The sequence below is a fragment of the Gekko japonicus genome, unplaced genomic scaffold, assembly GCF_001447785.1.
Source record: "Gekko japonicus isolate JY-2015 unplaced genomic scaffold, Gekko_japonicus_V1.1 scaffold430, whole genome shotgun sequence".
Classification (NCBI taxonomy): domain Eukaryota; kingdom Metazoa; phylum Chordata; class Lepidosauria; order Squamata; family Gekkonidae; genus Gekko; species Gekko japonicus.
The window spans coordinates 172,007-192,165 of NW_015171516.1; the positions used below are offsets into that span (position 1 = coordinate 172,007).

At 46.8% G+C, this 20,159-nt stretch overlaps 1 protein-coding gene across 1 annotated transcript in view; it reads right to left on the reverse strand.

Annotated features, from left to right (window-relative positions):
* Window positions 1-2,844: 2,844 nt before the first annotated feature.
* The window catches only part of TFPI (tissue factor pathway inhibitor), a 41,447-nt gene continuing 24,132 nt past the window's right edge, over window positions 2,845-20,159 (reverse strand). Inside the window, exons 5-7 of the mRNA XM_015419382.1 lie at window positions 19,323-19,400; window positions 5,891-6,073; window positions 2,845-3,513 (exon numbers count right to left, since the gene is read on the reverse strand). Of these exons, the coding sequence (XP_015274868.1) occupies window positions 3,404-3,513; window positions 5,891-6,073; window positions 19,323-19,400 (371 nt within the window). The 3' untranslated portion in view covers window positions 2,845-3,403. The remainder of the gene's footprint in view (window positions 3,514-5,890; window positions 6,074-19,322; window positions 19,401-20,159) is intronic.

A 20,159-nucleotide genomic window follows, 5' to 3' on the forward strand; every position in this document is an offset into this window, starting at 1 on the left:
GAATTGAGCTAGATTCAAATCCAGTAGAACCTTTCAGACTAACAAGATTTTCGGGGTGTGACCTTTCGGGAGTCAGAGCTTCCTATCTGACAACAGGAGCTTTGACACTTGAAAGCTTTTTCTCCAGGAAACTTGTTGGTCTCTATAACTGTTCTACTGCAGACCAACACAGAAACTATCTTCTTGGAGGAATCGGGCTGTGAAGGACAGCAGACCATGAGACTAGGGAACAGGAGCAAAAACTTTGGGCCTTCTTTGGACTAGGATACTAATGGAGAATCCACTAGTTTGTGGTAATCTGTGATTTATCCTGCTCAGGGGGATCCCCAGCCTTACTGCTGTGGAACCACAGATGATACCCAGCGATTCGAAAGCAACTTAATTGCAAGTAGATAAATGGGTACCCACCCTTAGTAGGGTGGGGGGCACCCCTGCCTAGTGTGGTGGCTGAAGACGGCTGAAGATGACGGCAGCGGCAACGGCGAAGTGAGGCGAGGCGTCGGTTCCTGTGTGGATGACATATGCGGCGGCGGCGGTGTGCGGGCGCAATCCAGGAGGAGCGATCCCTGGCGACCGAGAGAGGAAAAACATCAAGTGGCCACCGCCAAAAGGAAACGGGCGCACAACGGCGTCAGACGCTAAGCCCAGCGGAGCCGGAAAGGACATAGCTGAGGCGAGAAGAAGGCGGAGTCGCGTGCCTTGAGAGAGTTCCGCCAAGCGCCGGGAAGAGCAACCCACCAGGAAGAAACCCCCGCCAGGAAGAGCAGCCCGAGCACCAGAAAGAACAATTCGCCAGAGCAGACCAACAAAGGAACAACACCAGCCACCACCATAGGGGTGCCGGTAGGTTACCCCACCCCACAACACATGTGCCCCTAGTTAGAAGACAATAAAATGGTGACTAGCACCGACGTGTAAGCCACTCAGAGACCCCTAGACAAGGGATTCGAGCGGGATATAAAGTTGAACGAATAAATAAATAAATAAATAAAGATGCCACAGACCAGCAACAGAGAATCGCAGGTGATATGAGATCTAAGGGTGTGCATTTGGCATAAACTGAGCCACAAAAATACCTGAAAAATTGGTATTTTTCATGTATTATATAAACTGAAATCAGATCAGAAAATCTGGTCGGCTACCAGTAAAGCTGAATTTTTTTTTGGCTTTTATTCGGGTATATTCAACTATACCAAATGGCTGGTGGGCTCGTCTTGCAGCAGAAGCCTCCCAGCCAGGTCTGCTGCATGCAGCGGTGAGAGACCTCCCTGCCATATGTAGATTGGTATGCAAACCTTATTCTAAAACGTTTGGTAGGGGTTAATTGAGTCTCAGTGTTCAACAGAGAGCCAAAGTCAATCACTTCCTCCAGACTTTAAGGGCTTAAATGGTTTGTAAAAGAAACTTTATTTCAGAAGTATGACACTTGTGTTTATATTGGGTGACACTCAAAAAGTGCAGTATAAATGCAACATGCAATACCTACGATGGTATTTTCTCTCCTATGAAACTGGTTGTCATATATGTTTCTGTGATGACCCCGTGTCTCTTCAACTACCCTCTCCTTCTTGTCACACACACTAATCCCACGGTGCTTCGTTTCTGACACATATTGGCACAACACTATTTTTTAAAAATCAACTTATAAGACAGATGCACCATGGAGCTAGTTCTCCTCCTTTCCTTTCTTAAAAAAAGTAGAAGAACAAGGGGGGAAACCCTGAAATCCAACAATGAAGTTTAAAAAAAAAAAAACAGGAAACAAAAAAGATACATAAAGACAAGACAAAATTATAACAACGGTGTTGGCAGATCTACACAAACTGTTCTATGAACAATTTCCAAATACCTAAAAATAAGTCTGTACGCAATTGCCATCTATATGTCATGTGTTCAAATCCTGATAGAGTTCTAAGGTCCTCAATCCATTGACTGACCGGAGGTGGGCTTTTGTCTTTCCAGTGCTGTAATATGAGTCTTTTAACTGTAGTAAGGGCACTGACTGTCTGTTTCCATCGACCATCAGTTAGCCTCCAAGAGACAAGTTGATAGTTTCAAAGTGCATAAGAATCCTCAGAAATCAATGAGTGTCTAATTGCTGGCATTAAAACTTATAGGACAAGTCCCTTAGAAATATGCTTCAGGCGTGTCCACTCATTTGCTTTTTCTGGAAAGAAGTTATTATTCATATCAATCTTGTATTAGAATGTTCACATAGAACTAGACTGTGACATGAAAGAATTTCAAAGCCAATACAAATCCAGAAAATCACAAAAATCAAGTACTACACATGTCTGCTTCTTGTGTATTTGTCCCAAACCAGAGATTTACATATTCCACTCCCACTGCAGGGGCTACCTCAGTTCAAAATCTAGAAATTCTCAACCACTGGATTTTATTGAATGCAAAATGCCACCTCATGGTAGGGAATCCTTTATTAGTTTACAGCCTTAGAGCCACTCTTTAGGCAAAGTCTACAAGCACAGGATTTAGAGATCGAATTATTGGTAGCTGCGGATTAGCATTTTGGGATCAGAGACATTGCCAGAGTACAGAGGACACCAGAATTCAGGTCTGTAGATTTATATATCCTGAAATGCAGATAGAAGAGGAGGAGGAGGAGGAGATTGGTTTTATAACTCGCCCTTCACTACCCAAAGGAGTCTCAGAGTGGCTTACAAACTCCTTTCCCTTCCCCTCCCCACAACAGACACCCTGTGAGGTAGGTGGGGCTGAGAGAGCTCTGACACAAGCTGCTGTTTTTCAAGAACAGCTCTGACAGAGCTATGGCTTGCCCAAGGTCATCCAGCAGGTGCAAGTGGAGGAGTGGGGAATCAAACCCGGTTCTCCCAGATTAGAGTCTGCGGACTTAACCACTACACCAAACTGGCTGTCTCTCAGCGGACACCAGAATTCAGGTCCGTAGATTGATATACCCTGAAAGGCAGATAATCTTCATGTGGAAATAAGACCCTGCCACGAACTTTCCATGCCACTAACTTAGGATAAGCCCTGACTTATATAGCCCAGGCTAATGAGATCTCATCAGATCTCAGAAGCTAAGCAAGATCAGCCCTGGTTAGGACTTGGATGGGAAACCACCAAGGAACTCCAGGATCACAATGGAAAGGTAGGCGATGTCAAAGCACCTCTGAACTTCTCGTGCCTTGAAAACCTTAGAACGGATCGCTGTAAGTCAGCTGTGACTCGATAGCAAAAACCAACCAAATAAAGGTTATCGGCATTGCAGCATTAGCACTAAAATGTCAGCTCGCCCCGGAAAGTCGCTTACAAGGGGAACGTAATGTGGATGCAAATTGCAAAACAAATGATACTCAACAGTTCCCAAGGGGACACGTCTAGAACGTTTTTATTATCTCCATTCCAAGAGAAGACAGATGACTTATGTCCTTTCAGTGACAATCTCCTCGTCCGTCAGCTTCGCCGGCTGCTTCTTTCGTTTCGGACGGACTTTCATGATACCTCGCTGGCCCCTCTCTCTTTTAATGAACCCTGTCAAAAACCAAAAAGGGGAGGAAAGACCTTCAGCAAAATGACCACCACCAACAACACTGCTGCAAGCGCACACGATCTCTAGAATAAAGCGGACGGGAATTGTTTTTAAGAGTTGAAAGCATCAGAGGAATCATTTTGCCTGTAAGGTAGACGCTCCTCTTTGTTTTCAAAATCTACAACGTTTGTTTGGCTGAAAGTGACATGGGGGGGGGATTCTGCATGTTTTTGAAAGGAGCTCTTGCCAACGTTGTTCCTGAGATAATTGGATGACATGCCTCGATGCCGTTTTTATACATTTTTCAACCGTTATATGGCCCTGGTCACACGGGCCGGATAATGTGTGGGGGGGGGAGGCGTGGCTATTTGCGGCACTGCAATTTAATGTGCCAGAACACGATCCCACGCGTCGGTGGCATGCCACGGTTCCTTCCCTCCGCGTCAACGAGGGGCCGGAGGGAAAAGGGGCGCGCCGGTGCGATCACACTGAAGGAGTCCGGAGGCAGCCCGTGGCAAACCGGTTGCTAGTACCTTCAACCAGGTATTTTTTAACTCCACATTTTCGGTGGTACGCCACGGGTTGGCCACGGGTGCACTCCACTTGCCAGATGTTGCGGTGTGATCGCGCCCGGAAACTCCACCATTCACTCGTGGCTGTCCCGCAGCAAATTCGCCATGTGAACGGGGCCTATGAAATGAAAACGTCGATCTCCCGTCTCCCTCACAGAATCACTCCTGATCTATATTACAAAGGAACTGCAAGTTGGCTGCTTATTTTTCCACAGCTGTGACCACCAAAAATTTCATAGCTCAGCATAGATTGGTTACAAAGGGTTTACTCGCTCTATAATTCTCTCCCCCCCCCAAATTAATAGCTTTGGAAGCTCTCTCATTCCATAATAGTTTTAAAACTATTCTAAGTTCCTAGCAGTACTGTAGGCGGCTCTTGATCATTAATTTTTTTTTGTACCTGCTTGGAAGTTCTACCTTTTTAAACACATTTTTAAATAATTGTTCTTATATTTTTAAAACAAATAATTCAGAAGAACAGTCAAAAGATAATTGTTAACTTTCCCCCCCCTTTTTGACAAATGTATAGATCCACCTGAGGAAGCTCAGCGCAAAATGTGCAGGGGTTATTACCATATTGGAAGAACGAAGATTATAAGCCATCATGACGGACAGCTTAGTATCCGCCTCCCCCTAGGGGCAACCAATGAGACCTGACGGAATGTTAGAGAGACAGTTGGAAAACAGCAGTTAAGTTGGCAGTTAGGGGTTGGCTAATGGGGAGAGAGAGGAGAGTGAAGGATCAGAGAGGATCCTGAAACAGGGAAGTGGAATTGGTGTGGTGGTTAAGTGCGTGGACTCTAATCTGGGAGAACCGGGTTTGATTCCCCACTCCTCCACATGCAGCTGCTGGTGTGACCTTGGGTCAGTCACAAGTTCTCTCAGAGCTGTTCTCTCAGGAGCAGTTTGTGTCAGAGCTCTTTCAGCCCCACCTACCTCACAGGGTGTCTGCCGTGGGGAGGGGAAGGGAAAGGAGTTTGCGAGCCGCTCTGAGACTCCTTTGGGTAGTGAAGGGTGAGGTACAAATCCAATTTATTATTGTTGTTGTTGTTGTTATCAGGGCTATTTTGGGGCAGGAACGCACAGGGACGGAGTTCCAGCTGGCTCCCAAGTTGGCCACGCCCAGCAGGAACTCATTAGCATAATAGGCCACACCCAACAGCAGAAACTCATTAGGATTGGCTACATTAGGGGTGTGTGGCCTAATATGCAAAGGAGTTCCTGCTCCAAAAAAAGGCCCTGGGTTTTGACAACAAACAAGGTAAACAGAATAAGAAGCAAAAGGTGGGTGTGGCTGGATGAGCACACTTCTGGTGATGTGGGGGTGCGGCCGAATGTGCCAATGAGCTGTGCTGTCAGGGGTGTGGCCCAATATGCTAATGAGTTCCTGCTGTTGGGTGTGGCCTATTATGCTTATGAGTTCCTGCTGGGCTTTTTCTACAAAAAAAAGCCCTGGTTATTATTATTCCGTGAAGGAAATAGCTCCTAGAAAAGGGGGAGTGTGATCCCTATCAAGGAGGAAAATTGGAACCTGTCTGTGTATTCCTGCCTCTACAGACCTTAGCAATTTTGTGTAAAATAACCATGTGCCAGTTCATCTAAGGGGTGACAGCCAAGCGATCTCTCTTAACAGTTACAAACACCCATCAGTAGAACAAAACAGCTACAGCTGTGAGTCTTACACTGACATTGTGAGCTTAGCGAGAAGTGTGGAGCCACCTACAGATTTCTCCAAAGCGATGTGACATTCTGCTTTCAGCTGAGGAGAAAATACGAACGTGCGTGGCCAGCTCTGACATAACTGTACCTTTCTTGCACATCCGAAGGCACGACTTTCTGGAGGTGAAGTTATTGACGTTCCCGCCACAACCGCTGTAGCTGAATGGATGGCATTTCCCAGTCGTGTGATTATAGAAGAACCTTTTCTCGTTGGCTCTGCAGAAACCTCTATCCATCGGGGTCAAACAAAAAGAAGGCAACAGAGCTGAGCCTAGACACAACAAGAAAATGTTGTTAGACACAGTTCTAGATTATTGAATGCTGCCGTGGATGCACTGTCTGCTAAAAAATATGCAAGTGAAACCATATGCTTAAGCTCCTGTCTAACCACCGGTGTGGAGGCTGGGGATCCAGCACCTACTCAATGCTCCCAGCTCTGTAAGTGCTTCCCCGCTTACTCCAAAGGCGGCAGCTCCATTTGCACAGAGAAAGAATCGCTCTTTCCACAGATGCATTCTGACTCATTTGCCCTGTAATTCGGGCTTAGAGTCTATGGATTGTCATGATCAATTGCACACAGTGGTTATAACACTGTTCTTCTGTAAATAACAATGGGTTGGATCCGGCCAGCTTTATTGCTCAACCTCAGTGAATTCTACTTACTACAGGCAGGCCTGAAGCAACAGTGGGGGCATTTGGGGGCCCTGCCCCCCTAATTAAAAGCCCTGCCCCCCAAAAGCCATGCTAGAAACCTTATTTTTGAAGAGAGACCCCTGCTGCCAGGGTGAGAGCACTGCAGCTTGCCCCGGACTTCCCTCTCCCTCCCACTATGTAATCTGGGGGGGGGGCATCACGGGACATGGGAAAAGACAGTTCAGAGGGTAGTCTACAGCCCTCTCCCACGTGGTTTTTGTCCATGCAGATCCCGTGATCCCGTGATCCACAGCATAACCTTTTCATGTGATCTATGGTACATATTTTCACCACTGGGTCGTATCTTACTGGTTTTTCTCCTCAGCTCACCAAATCCCCTTCTTTACTGCATGCCCCATCCCACATGGTCCCACAATCCCTGGCAGAGTTTTTCCAGTGACCCTTTCTGCTACTTTCACCAGCAGAAAAGCTGGCTGGATACATCCCAATATGGCTCTGTCATGATCTGGGCTGTGCCACCAGAGGCCTAATAGGCCCAGGGAGCCTGCCTAACAGTACGGGAGGCTGGGCCTACAACTCCCAGAAGCCCCTGATAGGTTTTGGAGCCAAAATTGGCCAATAGGAAAAGAGGACGGCTGGGAATAAAAGATCTGGAGCAGCAGGAAAAGCTGTTCTTTTCCCCAGAGGGCAGAGCCAGAAGGAAGGCTGCTGTGAGAAGAAACCCTCATCCTGAGGGAAGGGTGAGTAGTGTAGTGTCACTTGGAATAGTGAGCTACGGACAGTATATATTTAGACGCGTTAGGGCATTTGATTTCTTTTCACCCACTTACTGTTATTATTCTGTACCTTGTTGTTTGACCTCTTATAAAATAAACTATTTTCATTGTTCACTCTGCCTGGTCCTCACGCCTATTATTCGGCCAAAAGGGAGGCCAGAAGGTCTTGGGAGGGTGCTCTGGGCCTTCTCAAGGGAGCCTGGAACCAGAGTGGTGGCAGCGTCAGGTGACACCCCACCTGAGCCGTCACAGGCTCATAGTCAGTATATGCTTAAATGGTGGATTACTAGCGTAACGGTCTGCAACCCACATATCTTTGGGATCGCCTCTCCTGGTATTGTGCTCACTAGATCAAGAGCTGCTGGTGGTCCCCGGCCCAAGAGATATCTAGCTGTCCTCAACCAGAGCCAGGGCGTTTTCTGTCCTGGTTCCAACCTGGTAGAACGCTCTGCCGAATAACATCCATGCTCTGTGGGACCTGTTACAGTTCCGCAGGGCCTGCAAGACAGGGATGTTCCCCCAGGCATTTGGTTGAGGACAGCGGCTGTTTCATCTCTCTGGCACTCCCAGCCCCTGCCTCCCCATGAGGCCAAGGGCTTCATCCGGACAAATGTTAATGCCATCATAGGACACGGTTGCATTTTTATCCGTTTCAATTGGTTTAATGATGTTGTATTTGTTATCTTGTTGTACACCACCCTGAGCTCGGATTTTTCTGGGGCACGTTGGTTTAAAACAGAAATAATAATAATGAGAATAATGACGACGACGACGATGATAAAGTTATATAATTGGAAATGTATGTCGGTTTTGCCTAAACGAGAACGAATGATGTTTGGCAGTTTCCTTCTTGGTCACAATATTGTGACCGTTTTGGTCAAGTCCATATGGAAACGGAAAATTGGCACAGCCACAGAAACTAACAGGCAGTGGGAATAATCACCTAAGCAAAGCAAAAAGTAAAGAAGAGAAGAGATTGGATTTATACCCCGCCCTGCACTACCCAAAGGTGTCTCAGAGTGGCTTACAAACTCCTTTCCCTTCCCCTCCCCACAACAGACACCCTGTGAGGTAAAAGAAGAAGAGATTGGATTTATAACCCGCCCTTCACTACCCAAAGGTGTCTCAGAGCGGCTTACGATCTCCTTCCCCTTCCCCTTCTCACAACAGACACCCTGTGAGGTAAAAGAAGAAGAGATTGGATTTATACCCCGCCCTTCACTACCCAAAGGTGTCTCAGAGCGGCTTACGATCTCCTTCCCCTTCCCCTTCGCACAACAGACACCCTGTGAGATAAAAGAAGAAGAGATTGGATTTATACCCCGCCCTTCACTACCCAAAGGTGTCTCAGAGCGGCTTACAAACACCTTTCCCTTCCCCTTCCCACAACAGACACCCTGTGAAGTAGGTGGGGCTGAGAGAGCTCTTGACAGAAAATGCTCTTTTTTCAAGAACAGCTCTTATCAGAACTATGCCTTGCCCAAGGTCATCCAGCAGGTGCAAGTGGAGGAGTGGGCAATCAAACCTGGTTCTCCCAGATTAGAGTCTGTGCACTTAACCACTACACCAAACCACTACACCATTTGATCATTCCGTTGAGAAGCTTCTTAGAAACTGTATTGGTACAATGGCTAATACGTGGCACAGGACTAGCCCGGAGTTGCATTTAAGACAGCAGATTCTAGTGTTATGAAGAGCTGCCATTTGGAAGACACTCTGGCCGGTCTCGTGATCAACCCTACTTGTTGGCGTCACCCCAGTTGCTGTACTGTATCCGTCTGTCCCCAAGAGAGGACATACTGAAGAAGCATATTTTCGAGGCCAAAGAACCTTGTGTGATTCAAAAGCTGGCACTTTACAGAACGCGAGCAATCACTGTGACGTGAATGGCATGGAAGAAAGAATGCAGTTGAGTCCTCTTGTGTAAAAAAAAAAATCCACCCAGGACAATCCGCTGGAAAAGAAAGGTGAAAAGAAAAGTGCGGTTATATCGATATCGGCATCTCCGAATTGTGAAAAAATGCATGCAAGACAAAACACTCCTTAAACAACAGTTTGGAATCTATGTGATTGGTGAGTTGCTGGAAGTGAATTCTCATAGCAACGGGTTTTAATGTACTCTTTGATTTGATTCGAATACAAACCTATGTAAAACACTTAGACGTGAATTTTAATGCCATGGAATTGCTTTGTCATTTCAGCTACAAAACTCGAAGAGAAGAAGAGACTGGATTTATACCCCGCTCTTCACTTGGGAGTCTCAGAGCAGCTTACAATCTCCTTTCCTTCCCCTCCCCACAACAGACACCTTGTGAGCAGTGTTCCCTCTAAGCTGAGTTGGTGTGAGCTAGCTCACAGTTTTTTAGCCTCTGGCTCAGACATTTTGATCTTAGCTCAGGAAGGACGGCTCCAGAGCAAACAAATTTATGCAGTAGCCAAATTGCTCGCTCACAACTTTAATGCTAGTAGCTCACAAAGTAGAATTTTTGCTCATGAGACTCCACGGCTTAGAGGGAACATTGCCTGTGAGGTAGGTGGGGCTGAGAGAGCTCTTTCGAGGACTGCCCGTGAGAGACCAGCTCTGAATGCACTTGTGACTGACCCAAGGTCACACCAGCAGCTGCATGTGGTGGAGTGGGGAATCAAACCTGGTTCTCCAAGATTAGAGTCCGTGCTCTTAACCACTACACCAAACTGGCTCTGTAGCCTTAACTGCCTTTAATAGCAAGGCAACACGGGTTCAGCAGTCTATACAAACAGGAGTTGATGTCAGATTCCTAACCCATTGGAGGCAACTGATCTATCGGGTCCGGTGCTGCGTGCAGCAGTGATCTACGACAAACACTTCGCATGATAGAACTTCCCTTGGCTTTATCTGGTGGTAGCATTTTGCCTTGGAAAGTGAACGCAGCTCAGGCAAATGAGACATCTGTGCTGGAACATCTGAACCTGAAAAGAGTGAAGAAAACCCCCTAAGGATTATACGTTACATTTCAGACTTCATAAAAATGAGTAGTTAAGTTTTAACACAGCAGTTACCTATCTGTGATGCTCACTTTCCTGGGAAAATGATCCACAGCTGCTTCTTCCAGTGAGATGGAACGACGGGGAGCCATTATACCCAAAGAATCAGGCAGACTAATGGGCTCTCTGGAAACATATCACAGCTGCACAATGAAATCAAGGACTCTAGGCCAACACTGTTCTTGGAGATTTGGAGACCACAGGGAAGGTCTCACCTTTAAGGAAGCCAGCTTGCTTACGTGTGTCACCCCCCCCCCCCCCCACCAGTTGATTTTATTTGATTGTACAGGTTCAGCGCTTTCCACTAACTATATTTCACCGCATTTGTAAAAGAAAACTCCGAAAGCATCGTTTAAAATGGTTTCGTTCGTTTGAGCTGAACTGTGCATGTGCTCAAGCCCCGCAGAAAAACCAGTGGACATTTAGTAAAAAGGTAAAGGTTCCCTTGCTCGAAAGTCAGTCGAACTCTAGGGTTGCGGTGCTCATCTCCGTTTCAAAGCTGAAGAGCCAGCGCTGTCTGAAGACGTTTCCGTGGTCATGTGGCCGGCATGACTAAACACCAAGGTGCACGGAACGCTGTTACCTTCTCGCCGAAGTGGTACCTATTTATCTACTTGCAATTTCTTGCTTTCGAACTGCTAGGTTGGCAGGAGCTGGAACCAGAGACAGGAGCTCACTCCGTCATGCGGCACACTCGGGTCTCGAACTGCTGAACTACCGACCTTCCACAGCCTGCAGTTCAGCATCTTAACCTCTTGAGCCACCGCAGCTCCTTATGGACATTTAGTAGCTGCTTGCTATTTACAGACAGATCTGGCTAAGAGTGCAAATCCACGATCGCTTCGTGACATCTCGGCCAGGTCTTCTCCTACGCACTGGCAGGTGTCTAAGGTCATTCACACAGGCCTGAAGTCCGGCTTCATAGAAGTGGTTCGCGGAACAGAAATGGGTCATTAGACACTGCCGTGACGTTGTTTTGCGGATCACGTCAAAGAATGTGAGGTGTTGAAAATGGAAGATTGGCGTTAACTGTGAAGACTCCTTTTGTCAGAGGGCGGGGAGCTGTTCCCATGATCCTGTTGGAGAAAAATGCTGTCAAGTGACAACAGACTTACAGCGACTCCAGAGGGTTTTCGAGACAAGAAATGAACAGAGGTGGCTTGCCATTGCCTGCCTCTGAGTTCCTTGGTGGTCTCCCATCCAAGTACTAACCAGGACTGACCCTGCTTAGCTTCTGGGATCTGATGAGATCTGGCTAGCTTGGGCTACTCAGGTCAGGGCTCCCATCATCCTTAGAGGCAGAAAGGAGACAGCTTTGTCCAGCCCCTAAAGGGAAGGGAGTGCCTGCCCCTTTTCAGTTCAGAAGCTTCCCTCTTTCCCCCATTCTGACCCTCAAGAAAACTTTGGTCAACGTTATTGGCACAGAAAACACTAGTAACATAGAAGAACTACAGATAGAAGAAGAGATTGGATTTATGCCCCTACCTTTACTACCCGAAGGCGTCTCAGAGTGGCTTACAATCTCCTTCTCTTCTTCTTTCCACAACAAACACCCTGGGCAATTTCGCACTAGTGGAAGGCCACTGTAGTGTGACTTGCTGGGAGGCCTTCTGGAGGTGCAAGACCTTGAGATGAGTAGACTAACGAAATGCATTTCCTCAGTCATCAGAGTAGATCCTGAAAAATTCTCACCCCCCTTGTCACTGTATAGTATGCTGTGAATGAGCATCTGACTTTCTGGTTGGCTGTGGCCTTCTGATGTCTATGCACAGCGCCCTGAGCAGGTTGAAGGAATGCCCCGGAAAAGAAGGTATGGGGCAGAAAGATGGGAAGGAAATCTTCTGTGACCTGTGGCAGACCAAATTCACTTCCGGCGTGAACATGGGATCTGAGTTCCAGACCACTCTATCCTCATGGAATACAGAAAGACCTCTGGAAATGGGAAGTGCTCCCAGTTGGAACGCTCTGTGGGCCAAAGTGATGGCTACCAAAACCAAAGCTTTTCAGTGTTAGAAACATGATAATTCCTTCAAGGGTTCAACAAGAGGCCTGAAGCACAAAGTAGATCCTCCATATTGGAAATCTAGGCACTAGTGAGGATTAGGAAGCGATGCACCTTTAAGGAAGCGTTTGACCGCTGGATGTCTGGAGATAGGAAAGCCTTCTCCGTTTGGAGTAACTGAAGCTAGCGTGGTACATACTTGCCTAATGTGCTCAGTCTCACATCTTGTGAAAAGTCATCACGTTCAGAACCAATGAATCTGGGGAAGGCTCTTTGCCTATATTTGAAGATGCTTCCTTCTACACCATCTCACATTTTTTACAGGTTGCAGAGCCTTGATGTTTACAGCCTGTGTGCAGACAACAATTGTAAGAGTAATAGCATTCGCTGCTCAATGTCCAAACAGTTAAATGAAGCCATCGATTCTCGGGCAGAACTGGGCTTTGCATCAGCATGTTGTGCACTGTAGGCAATTGCCACAGCCATTACGTTGATAGCGCCATCACACGACAAAGCGACAGCCTTTCGGGCTCTCAGGGTGCTACACGTGATCCCTGTCTGCTCTTATATGAGCCAGTTTGGTGTAGTGGTTAATTGTGCGGACTCTAATCCAGGAGAACCGGGTTTGATTCCCCACTCCTCCACTTGCACATGGCTGGATGACCTTGGGCAAGCCGTACTTCTGTCAGAGCTGTCCTTGAAAGAGCAGTTTCCGTCAAGGCTCCCTCAGCCCCGCCTACGTCACAGGGTGTCTGTCGTGGGGAGGGGAAGGGAAAGGAGTCTGTAAGCTGCTCTGAGACTCCGAGTGAAGGGCGGGGTATCAATCCAATCTCTTCTTCTTCTCCTCCTATTTGCGAAAGAAAAGAATTCCGCTGTCTAATGGTTCTGTGAGAAATTACACCCGCTGACTTCTGAGAATCCACACACTATCTTAAGAGGCAGGAAATGAACAGAAGTGGGTGGATGTTCCCGTCCGGGCTGGAAAGAGGAATCTATTTCCTGCCTCAGATGATGATGGACAAGCCCTGCTTGCGTGTGACAGGATGTCCTCCTCATCGCCAACAAAAATGCAACGTGTTCACATACCGCCTTGCGATCCCAAAGGCTGCTGCTCGTACAGCTCCTTTGTAAGTCCTTCACACAATGCGCAGCTAGAACGCGAGTCCAGTCTCGTCAGACCTCGGAAGCTGAGCGGGGTCGGCCCTGGTTGGTACTCTACGTGGGAGGCCTCTAAGGGTCACCGCACAGAGGCAGGCGATGGCAAAACACCTCTGTCCATCTCTTGCCTTGAAGACCCTACGCGGGTCACCATGGCCGCGATCATACGCACAATCAGACCCGAATGCTGGGTGGATTCAAAGGGTGTGATCGGACAACATCTGGGAAGTGCCCTGCAGCCATCGGCAACCCGTTCCACCGCAGAAGCAGAGTTAAAAGACATCAGGGAGACGCTGGTGGTAAACAGGTTGTGACGGGCCACGGACAGACTTTCCCATATCTGATCGCGCCAGCGTACTCTCATGGTGTCGGGGTGGTCTGGTCAGGCCACCCTGACTCTGCCATTGGTTCCCCCCCCCTTCACAGTATGCGCATCATCGCAAACCCCATAGGGAGCCCTCGGTGCGGAGGTGCGATTCATCGATCCCTCGTTTAAGCGCATGGAGGGGGAGGCTGACGGTGGTCTAGAATGCCGGAAAAATAGCAGAGTCTCTGTTTCTTTATATACAGAGTATTTACACTTTATTTACACTGGACACTGGATACATATATACAGTCCTTCTGTAGCAAAATCGCTGTACAAACTGGCAAAGTGCTACGCAGACAGGTGATCCCACAAAAGAGATGTGTAGCACTGAGCAAGCCACAATATATATGTACATTGACCAATCAGGACACGGCAATTACCTTTAGCTGACTCATGGTGACTGTTCCAGAATCGGATGCAATCTGCCAGAATAGATCAGTAAGATCTAACACTGCTGCTTATGACTGACTGACAGCTTGCCGGTAATATATTCAAATACTGTCAGAGGCACACACACACAAAAAAACCCTCACCTGGAGTTGCGTCTGATCACACACTGACAGACTGTGCCCACAGCTTCCAAGGGAGGTGTGATTGTGCAACCATCGGTCAAATTCCTCCGTAGGAAATAGCCTTGCTCCCCCCCACCCCCGTTTTTTCTGGTGCGTGTGACCGCAACCCATGACTCATCTGCGACTTGACCGCACTTTCCACCACCACTGGACATTGTGGTATAGCCCTCTTGGGGCATGCAGTGCCACTGGATTATTTTCAGGACAGACGGCTACATTCCATGCCGTGTGACTGTGTTTTATGTATTGTGTGGTGAAAGGTATTACGATTCAGAAAACAAAACGATACTGCCCATGTCAGATTTAAAAAGAAACACAAGCTTTATTAAGGAAATCTTGCCCCGATGGCTTTCACATGCGTTCCTTGTTTGTTAACCAGCCTCCACAAACTATCTGCCAACTCCCAGAAGCACATCTGAGGGCAGAGGCAGATGGCCACCAGAAATACGTAGTGAAAATCAGCGGTCTTTTCCCAGCGGTTCCTCTCTCTCGCCTGTACAACTGTGGGTTATAAAAACGACAACGCTTGAAGTGGCCAGATAGAGACATCGCACAGAGAGACACTTGAAGTATGCCTTCCAAGCGCAGAGCAGAAATCGGTAAAGATTTGAATTAAAAACAACAACCCAGTTTTGTCCAGGCACTTACCTAATTTGCCTTTACATGTGTGATGTGCATTTATTTCGCTAGCGGACAGGCAGCAAGGACCCGTCAGTCCATGGTCAGGATTAATAATCCATCTACCAAAGGAGCTACCTTAGGAAAGGTCATGGCTCAGTGGCAGAGCCTCTGCTTTGCATGCTTTGCATCACAGGTTCAATCTCAGGCATCTCCAGTTAAAAGGGCCCGGCAGTAGGCGATATGATCCTGAAAAGCCACTACCAGTCTGAGTGGACAATACTGACCTTGATGGACCAATGGTCTGATTCAGTATAAGGCAGCTTAATTTGTTCCTCAGGAGCATGAAAACTGCCCTGTAACATGTGTCCGTCACCTGGCTTCTTTGAAATACGAAGTCACAGGGAAAAGCTGGGAGGAGCTGAAGCTGTGGCTCAGTGGAACAGCACCTGCTTGGCATGCAGAAGGCCGCAGGTTCAGGCCCCGGCAGCTCCAGTTAGAAGGGATCTCATGTGATAGGCTTCTGAAAGCCATGCATGGATACCATCCGGAGTACTGGGATTGTACGCAGGGCAAGGCTAACCAGAGGCAGCTCCTTATGACACAGTTTGCTTCTGTGCCAGCACTGCCTCTTCCAGGAGCAGAGGCGAGGAAAGGATCCCCGCCATGATACCGTATTTGACTAGAGTGGCACATGAAGGCCACAGGCTAGAGCCGTTCTCACTAGAGATGTAAAATTTCCGGAAGTTTTGAAGCTCGGAAAAAAACCCGGTTTTTTGGGGGGGGGATGGAAATTTTGGGGAACATTGAAAAAAAATGCTACATTAGCATTTCTTTTGTCTTTTCTAGATTGAAAGTCATTCTGTTACTTTAGGAACATAAAATATGACTATGGACATTTTTACTTGGCATGAAATTATCACAACTAGCATATTAAAAATATAGCGTATCCAAACAATGATTACAAACAGAATACCCACCCACATGCAAAAACAAAACGGAAACCTTTTTTATTTTCTTCTGACAATAGCACCTCCTAAAGGAAGAAATGCATCTCGTTCTTGAATTGGAGAGTTCAGTTTGTAACCTAGGACTTGCTTGTCCTCAGTGCACAGAAATTAGATCAATCTGATACCATATATATATATATATATATTAAAAAAATGGTGGGGAAAAACTCCCCCCCCCCGCATTTTTCCGGTTTTTTTCCAGGCCTTCACATCTCTAGTTCTCCCAGCACTAGTGTGAGGCTGCGATCACACGCGTCAGAAGATCCGACATGGGCGTGAATGCCCGATGGATCGAAAGGGCATGATCAGACAGTGACATCTGAGAAGCATCCTGCAGCCGTCGGCAACCCGTGCTGCTCCGCCGCAGAGACAGAGTAAAAAGACACCGGAGAACATCCGGTAGTAAACGGGTTGCAACGAGCCACAGACGGACTTTCCCCTGTCTGATTGCGCAAGCATGCTTCCGAGCCATTGGGATGGTCTGATCAGGTTATCCCGGCTCGTTGCTGTTCGCCCCCTGCAGTATGCGCATCATCGCATACCCACAGAGAGGCCTCGGTGCGGAGGTGTGATTCCTTGTTTATGTGCATGTAATGCCATGCCTTCTGCCATTTCTTATGGCAGACTCAATAAGACGCAGTTCCGCAGGGCCTGCAAGACGGAGCTCTTCCGCCAGGCTTTTGAGTAGGAGCCACCACCATCACTGTACCATCACCGCGCTGCCAATTTTGGCAATGCGAGCTGGCCCTGGAACTGAAGAACGGACACAGCACAGACTGTAGAGCTAGTAGAGCTAGTAGAATTTTGAAACATTGCATTGGAGACCCCATCTTGGATGTTGTTTTGTGAGCACCGATTTTAAATGTAAATGTAATTGATTGTTTTATCTGGTTTTTATTGTTATGTATGGCAATTGCCTCCTGTCAGCCACCCTGAGCCCATGTGGAAGGGCGGGATATAAGTCAAATAAATAATAATAAATAATAATAATAAAATAAGATAGCCTACTCAGCTAGATACTGCCCTTGTAATAAAAAATGTGAGGAGTCCATCACTTATGTTCTTCTCTATTGTCACCTGTATACAGATTTACCTTATATGCATTTATATTCTGTTCTACTTAAGATGAGGGACTGTTCTGATGCATTTAAGGTTTATAGACTTTTGAATGGTTTCTCCTCTAATGTCACCGAGAAGGTGGCTAAATTTCTTTACTCTGCTATAAAGGTACGCCAAGGTACTGCTATAAAGGTACGCCTATAAAGGTACGCTTTACTCTGCTATAAAGGTACTCTGCTATAAAGGTACTCTGCTATAAAGGTACACAGAAATAATCTTATATTTACACTGATGTAGATGTGTGTTGCGGTTTTAGCTTACCACTTAAACTGTATTTACTTGTATCAATTTTTTTCTGTGCCAATAAAGGCTACTTAACTTACCTTAACTTATGTGTATGGGAAACAAGCAGTCAAAAGGAAAGACTCCCCTGCAGTTGCGTCTGACCACACAGTGACGGGCTGAGCCCGCAGCTAAAAAGGGCCGTGTGATCTCGTAACCGCGGGTAAAATTCCTCCCGAGGGAATAGCCTGTCTTTCCCTCCGCTTCAACTGGCGTGTGTGACCACAACCATAGTCAAAAGGGATCCTCAGTAAGGCTTCCTCGGGAGGTGGTGGGCTCTCTTTCTTTGGAGGTGTTTAAACAGAGGCTAGATGGCCGTCTGACAGCACTGCTGATTCTGTGAACTTGGGCAGGTCACGAGAGGGAGAGCAGGGAGGGTTGCCTCAGTGCTTAGTTCTTGTGGCCCTTTCTTACACCCCCAGGGAAATGCTGATGGCCACTTTGGGGACAGCAAGCAATTTTCTCCAGGCCACTTTGGCCAGAGATCTTGGAGCTTTCCCCCCCATCTTCTGGGCATGGAGCAGGAATCACTGGGGGTGGTGGTGGGGGAGATATTTGTGAATTTCCTGCATTGTGCAGGTCGTTGGACTAGATGACCCTGGAGGTCCCTTCCAACTCTGTGATTTTATGATTCTAAGTGCACAACTGCTTTGCAGTTTTACATAATCTCATCTAGAATGGTCAACCTTTTTTATGGATAGTTTCCGGCGAGTAGCCTTGTTGGCCTGCAGTAGAAGATAAACATTTGAGTCCAGCATCACCTTCAAGATTTGGGGGGTATAACAAGCCTTCTGAGAGCCAAAGCTTCCTTCATCAGATACAAGTAATCCTGAAGTCTCAGGGCTCTCAATTCCTTCTTGTATCCAAGTGCCTGTTTGGTGTCGTGGTTAGGAGCGTGGACTCTAATCTGGGAGAACCAGGTTTGAGTCCCCACTCCTCCACATGCAGTTGCTGGTGTGACCTTGGGTCAGTCATAAGTTCTCTCAGAGCTGTTCTCTAAAGAGGAATTGTGGGGAAGGGAAGGGAAGGAGATTGTAAGCCACTCTGAGACTCTGAGAGAAGGGCAGGGTATAAATCCAATCTCCTCCTCCTTCTTCGTCTTGGAGCTTTGGCTCTTGAAAGCTTGTACATCTTGTCTTTAGATATCTACTGGACTTGAATCTTATGGACCACCATTTCTTGACAAGGGTCTTTTTGTGAAGACAGCCAATAGGGAACTCAATTGTGATAAACCTTATGGGGAAGCTGAAGGGTTCCCGTCCCATCAAAATGCAGAAACACTGGGATGTTAAGAATAATTTACTTTGTTTGGATAATTATTAAGAATTAAGATTAGAGGATTTTGGAAATAGTTGAATATATGATTGTAGTTAAAAGAAATGTTACCTATATAGATGAATGTTTTGTTTTAGAGAAATAATAGACAGGAGAAGCAGAATAAGAAGGGGGTGGGAGCACTGCGGAAAGCCATGGGAGGGAGAGGGAGAATGAAGAGAAAAAAGGGTATATGGTAAATGAAGAGAGATTTTAATGTTAGACATGTTTTATATCCTGATAATAAAATGTTTTTTTTTAAAAAAATGCATCCATTATGAAACGCTGTTAGGGTTTTCTGTGGCCTCTCCATGTTCACGCTCCACACTTGAATTGCCGTGAGGTAAGTTAAGTGTTGCCCTTTGGAGGAAAGCAGTCAAATTTTTCAATTTGTTTACTTTCTCTCAACAGCCATCAACGTTCAGGGTGTGTCAGACACATAGAATCAAAAGACAGGAAGAGGACTCTCAATACAAGACACCGCTTTTGAAAAAGGTCTCGCTATTCATATTTTTACAGCCCTCCTTTTCATTCGAATGCGTTAAAATAACTTGCCATCTTCATTAGGATGACGTGGGCTGGTGAAAGTCCGTGTTTGCTTAACAAAAGGCTTTTGATACCTACCCTGCTTCACAGCCGGGGAGCTGTTATTCACCATGCCGGGAAGGGCCTTCTCCCCATCCTCCATCTGCAGTGAATTGGCTAAAGGGCAGAAGGGATGCTTTGGTAAAAGGGAGTTTGAAAAGCGGGCAAGGAAAACTCTGATTGCCTGACATTGACTGATCAACAGTTCATTAACGGATCAGTCATACCACGTTATTTTGAAATAATCAAACATAATAGGCATTGCGTTCAGCAATGTGGTAGTTTATTTCTGTACTGTTCATAAAGACTCTTCCATGGGGACTGCGTCTCTTTGTTACTGTCCTCAAAGTCACCAGAGAAATAGTGGCTATACTACCTTCATCTTGAAACAAACAATTTTAGATGGAAGGCATGGGCGTGCGTGCCTGAATACGAGTTCTTATTTGTACATGAGAGGGAAGAAGAAAAGAAGAGATTGGATTTCTTCCCTGCCCTTCACTACCCGAAGGAGTCTCAGAGCAGCTTACAATCTCCTTTCCCTTTCCCTTCCCCTCCCTTCAAGAGACACCCTGTGAGGCAGGTGGGGCTGAGAGAGCTCTCTCGAGAACTGCTCTGAGGAAACTTGTAATTTGGCCCAAGGTCACACCAGCAGCTGTATGTGGAGGAGTGGGGGAATCAAACCCAGTTCTCCGCACTCCTAACCACACCAAACTGGCACTCTGCAAACATACACGCACACACACAGTTGTACGGCTGTGGAGAGGAAAGCACTCCAGAGAGTTGTTATTACAGCCCAGAAGATCATTGGCTGCCCTCTCCCATTCCTGGAGGAATTGTATAGTTCTCGATGTTTGAAAAAAGCAAAGAACATTTTGC